The sequence below is a fragment of the Centroberyx affinis genome, unplaced genomic scaffold, assembly GCF_046629955.1.
Source record: "Centroberyx affinis isolate AG114_WGS23_722 - 3 ecotype Tasmania unplaced genomic scaffold, CSIRO-AGI_Caff_v1 ptg000850l_1, whole genome shotgun sequence".
NCBI lineage: Eukaryota > Metazoa > Chordata > Actinopteri > Beryciformes > Berycidae > Centroberyx > Centroberyx affinis.
This window is the reverse complement of record NW_027279445.1, coordinates 30001-35454: the sequence shown is the minus strand read 5'-3', so window position 1 is coordinate 35454 and position 5454 is coordinate 30001. Positions and strand designations below refer to the sequence as shown.

The following is a 5454-nucleotide window of genomic DNA, read 5'->3' as shown; positions in this document are numbered from 1 at the left end:
CAGTATAGTCTGTGTTGGTTTAAGGGCTGCCAGCCGAACTATGAAGCACTTTACAACTCTGGTTTGACAATTAAAGGTTAATAGGCTATTATTAGCAGTAATATTGTTAGTATTAGTATTATAGTATTAGCCTATACTGCTCAGTTCCTCTGTTAATTTCTGCAGACACTGCAGATTTTCTGTTTAAATGGAGCTCAATTTGTATTTAATTACTAAGTACTAAGCTAAGCAAGATACTGTGAGAGAGAAGAAGAGAGATGGAGAGAGATAGAGAAGGAGAGAGAGAGAATAATAGAAGGATGTGCTGACAGCAAAATGTCTGTTTTTGACAGCAGTGTTTGAAATGCATGAATGCAACTCTTCTTCTCTGAGGGCATTTAGTTTATCAGACAGTTTGCATTCCTGTAAAATGACGCAGGCTGCTGGGCTGCCGAGGCAAATTTACACTTAATTACACAAAAAAATGACTGTTGACTACACAAAAAAAATCATCATTTGTTGGCAAATAAAACCTGCAGCTAAGCTATTCTGTTTTGCACAGCAATGCTAGACGACTGCTGTAGGGTCCTGCTCTGTCCAGACAACACACACACACACACACACACACACACACACACACACACACACTGAGAAAGGGATGGGGGGCTCAGTGTGTGTTCTCAGCTGAATTGAGTTCACGGTTCACGGTTGAAAGGTCGACGTTATTATTCCCTCTGCTGGTCCAGCTCAGTGACAACCGCAGGACATGCAGGTGATGCAGGACATGCAGGTGATGCAGGTGATGCAGGTGATGCAGGACATGCAGGTGATGCAGGTGATGCAGGACATGCAGGTGATGCAGGACATGCAGGTGATGCAGGACATACAGGTGATGCAGGACATGCAGGTGATGCAGGACATGCAGGTGATGCAGGTGATGCAGGACATGCAGGTGATGCAGGTGATGCAGGACATGCAGGTGATGCAGGACATGCAGGTGATGCAGGACATACAGGTGATGCAGGACATGCAGGTGATGCAGGACATGCAGGTGATGCAGGTGATGCAGGACATGCAGGTGATGCAGGTGATGCAGGACATGCAGGTGATGCAGGTGATGCAGGACATGCAGGTGATGCAGGACATGCAGGTGATGCAGGTGATGCAGGTGATGCAGGTGATGCAGGACATGCAGGTGATGCAGGTGATGCAGGTGATGCAGGACATGCAGGTAATGCAGGACATGCAGGTGATGCAGGTGATGCAGGTGATGCAGGTGATGCAGGACATGCAGGTGATGCAGGTGATGCAGGACATGCAGGTGATGCAGGTGATGCAGGTGATGCAGGACATGCAGGTGATGCAGGTGATGCAGGTGATGCAGGTGATGCAGGACATGCAGGTGATGCAGGACATGCAGGTGATGCAGGTGATGCAGGACATGCAGGTGATGCAGGTGATGCAGGACATGCAGGTGATGCAGGTGATGCAGGACATGCAGGTGATGCAGGTGATGCAGGTGGAAAGATAAAGACCAAACAGCCTTCTGCTCTCACCATCAACATGAACAGTGATCCCTGCTCTCATCAATGCTGCATGAATTGAACTGAACTGAGGATTTTCTTGTGCATCTGGTATTGATTATGTATGTTGTAGGACTGCTGTGATGTTGACCTCATATTGGTGTTTGTATACAGACCATAGCAGTACATGCATCAGTATCGACTGTATTGATCTGACATCATGTGCTGTTTAGTCCACCGGCAGTTTTTCAAAGCTACCGGCCCGATCCCTGAAACTACTAGCCCGTTAGTGTGTTAGTGTGTTTTGATGCGGACACTTTGAGATTTGTTTGAGATTCTCTTTACCCAACACTAAATCTATTCTACCACAAGTTTAATGTCTGCTGTAGAAAAGACATAAACTGATTGTAGCTTTAGATGAGAGAAGAATGGTACAAACATTTTTCCTTTTTCCAGTCAGGACCTTTATACCTTTTTTTTTCCACGGAGCAGCCGAGGGCATCAAGAGGCATCTTCAGGTGGGTCGGTGGGTCGGTCAGTCATCAACACTTTGTCAGTTGGCCTCTAGAGGGCGATGTTGGCTGTGAGATGCAGTGTGTCCCATAGGCTCATCTGATCTGTGGAGCACCGTCACAAAATCAAAAGTTGGTCAATGTATAGAAATTGATCTAAATGAGTCTCTGATGCGCCGGATGTCACATCACATCATGTTTGTCATGTGGAGAAGCAGACAGCAGACCAGCAGCATTGTACTCAGTTCAACACTTCGTACTATTGCCAAAATCAAGTCTTTTCTCTCATTCAGAGATCTTGAGAAGGTCATCCATGCCTGTCTTGTATCCTCCCGCTTAGACTGTTGCAATTCCTTGTATACTGGGATTAGTCAGTCGTCCCTGTCCCGCCTGCAACTGGTCCAGAACGCCGCTGCCAGGCTCCTGACTGGCACCCGGAAGAGAGACCATATCAGCCCTATTCTGGCCTCTCTCCACTGGCTTCCAGTGCGGTTCGGAATTGATTTCAAGGTTCTCCTGTTTGTCTTTAAATCCCTGAATGGGCAGGCTCCCTCTTATATCACAGACCTCTTAACCCCTTATTTCACCTCCAGGTCCCTCAGGTCGTCTGACTTGGGGCTCCTGTCTGTCCCGCGATCTAAACTTAAACTCAGGGGTGACCCCGCCTTTGCTGTTGCAGCCCCTAGACTGTGGAACAGCCTCCCCCCTCTCTATCAGATCTGCCCCCTCCATTGATTCCTTTAAGTCCAGGCTCAAAACTTACTTTTATTCTTTAGCCTTTGGATCCTCCTGATGTGGTTTGCCAATGATTTGTCGATTTGTACCCATGCGCTGTGTGTATTGATGCTTATGTGGGTGTTTTTGTTTTTTATTGTGATTTTACTGCCTGCTGTGGTTTGTACAGCACTTGAGTTGTTTTTAAATGTGCATTATAAATAAATTTGACTTGACTTGACTTGAACAGTCTGCTGCTGTGAAAACTAAAGTGAAACTTAACATTCCACACTCTGCTCCAGACTCTCCTGTGTTAGTAACAGGATGTAAACAGTAACCTGATAACTCTTCTTCTGCTGCTCTACAGACTTTAACGGTAGGTAACGTTATTGCTTTGTGGTACGTTACGTTAGTGGAATTAGGTCATTTAACTGACATGGGTGTGGCAATGCTTCAATGCATTTAATTGAACTGAATTGAATTGAATTGATTGTACAGGATCTGTGCTTGTTAGTTCCAAATAGGTACAAATTAGTACCTTGAGGTATGATTATGAGCCTCTGAGGGAACAGTAATGGCAGTTGTACATTAATGGCACATTCACTTTTTGTAAGGGCTCCCTGTGTTTTGTCCCGCCCCAACTTCCTCTTTAAACAGGAAATACATCACATTAAGGAAGCAGGATGCTCTCAAAATGCAGTTTCATTGTGATTTTAACAGAAGTGCAGTATCAGCGTCATGTACCTGTCCGGCTGGAGCAGTGGGTGTGACGGTCGGCGGTGTCTGGTTGGTGTCTGGTTGGTGTTCTGGGTGGTGTCTGGGTGGTGTCTGGTTGGTGTTCTGGTTGGGGTCTGGTTGGTGTCTGGTTGGTGTTCTGGTTGGTGTCTGGGTGGTGTCTGGTTGGGGTCTGGTTGGGGTCTGGGTGGTGTCTGATTGGGGTCTGGTTGGGGTCTGGGTGGTGTCTGATTGGGGTCTGGTTGGAGTCTGGGTGGTGTCTGGTTGGTGTCTGGGTGGAGTCTGGGTGGTGTCTGGTTGGGGTCTGGTTGGTGTCTGGGTGGGGTCTGGTTGGAGTCTGGGTGGTGTCTGGTTGGTGTCTGGGTGGTGTCTGGTTGGTGTCTGGGTGGTGTCTGGGTGGTGTCTGGTTGGTGTCTGGGTGGAGTCTGGGTGGTGTCTGGTTGGGGTCTGGTTGGTGTCTGGGTGGTGTCTGGTTGGTGTCTGGTTGGGGTCTGGGTGGTGTCTGGGTGGTGTCTGGGTGGTGTCTGGTTGGTGTCTGGTTGGTGTCTGGGTGGTGTCTGGTTGGGGTCTGGTTGGTGTCTGGTTGGGGTCTGGGTGGTGTCTGGGTGGTGTCTGGTTGGTGTCTGGTTGGTGTCTGGGTGGTGTCTGGGTGGTGTCTGGTTGGTGTTCTGGTTGGTGTCTGGGTGGTGTCTGGTTGGGGTCTGGTTGGTGTCTGGTTGGTGTCTGGGTGGTGTCTGGTTGGGGTCTGGTTGGGGTCTGGGTGGTGTCTGGTTGGTGTCTGGTTGGTGTCTGGGTGGTGTCTGGTTGGTGTCTGGTTGGTGTCTGGTTGGTGTCTGGGTGGTGTCTGGTTGGGGTCTGGTTGGTGTCTGGGTGGTGTCTGGTTGGTGTCTGGTTGGTGTCTGGTTGGTGTCTGGGTGGTGTCTGGTTGGGGTCTGGTTGGTGTCTGGGTGGTGTCTGGTTGGGGTCTGGTTGGTGTCTGGGTGGTGTTGGGTGGTGTTGGGTGGTGTTGGGTGGTGTCTGGTTGGGGTTTGGGTGGTGTTGGGTGGTGTTCTGGCCGGTGGGGTCGGGTTCAGTCAGGCTGCTTCTCTTTCCATTTGTCAGACAGACAGAGAGAGATAAGAATGCAAATCTGGCATTTATCAAATCACCATTCTTTGTCTATCTCTCTCTCCTCCTGTCTTTCTCTCTCTGTCTCTCCTCCTTCTCTTCCCCTGTGTCTCTCTCTCTCTTTCTCTTGACTATCTTCCTTGGTCTCTCTCTCTCTTTCTCTTGACTATCTTCCTTGGTCTCTCTCTCTTTCTCTCTCTCTCTCGACTATCTTCCTTGGTCTCTCTCTCTTTCTCTCTCTCTTGACTATCTTCCTTGGTCTCTCTCTCTTTCTCCCTCTCTCTCGACTATCTTCCTTGGTCTCTCTCTTTCTCTCTCTCTCTCTTTCTCTTGACTATCTTCCTTGGTCTCTCTCTCTTTCTCTCTCTCTTGACTATCTTCCTTGGTCTCTCTCTCTTTCTCCCTCTCTCTCGACTATCTTCCTTGGTCTCTCTCCCTCTCTCTCTCTCTCTTTCTCTTGACTATCTTCCTTGGTCTCTTTCTCTCTCTCTCTTTCTCTCGACTATCTTCCTTGGTCTCTCTCTCTCTCTTTTTCTCCCTGTTTTCTTACCTGTCTTTCTTTATTTTTCTTTGTTCTCGTTTGCTGTAATTACACTAATGTCTCTAAATTAATTTGGTATAATGATTTATTGATGTTAAACATTATGACACACGTAGCATCTTTGAAGATATTGAATATTGGCACAAAATATCTCAGTATCAGCAAAAATATCAGCAGCTTCTTTCCCAAAAATATTCATCATCCTTCACAAAACCATGTCAACTGAACGCTGGATTTAAGGCTATAAGATGGAATTTATTAGGAATGTTTTTGGCATGAAAATAGTCAGATTTAAAAGGTGATGATATCGGCAGAAAACATCAGCAGCTTCAGTCCAAAAGTG

At 47.6% G+C, this 5454-nt stretch overlaps 1 protein-coding gene across 1 annotated transcript in view; it reads right to left on the bottom strand.

The window, feature by feature from the left end:
* Positions 1-2066: 2066 nt before the first annotated feature.
* The window catches only part of LOC139645370 (uncharacterized), a 7116-nt gene continuing 3728 nt past the window's right edge, over positions 2067-5454 (bottom strand). The window contains exons 2-3 of the mRNA XM_071521063.1: positions 3473-4439; positions 2067-2119 (exon numbers count right to left, since the gene is read on the bottom strand). Coding sequence (XP_071377164.1) covers positions 2067-2119; positions 3473-4439 — 1020 coding nt within the window. The remainder of the gene's footprint in view (positions 2120-3472; positions 4440-5454) is intronic.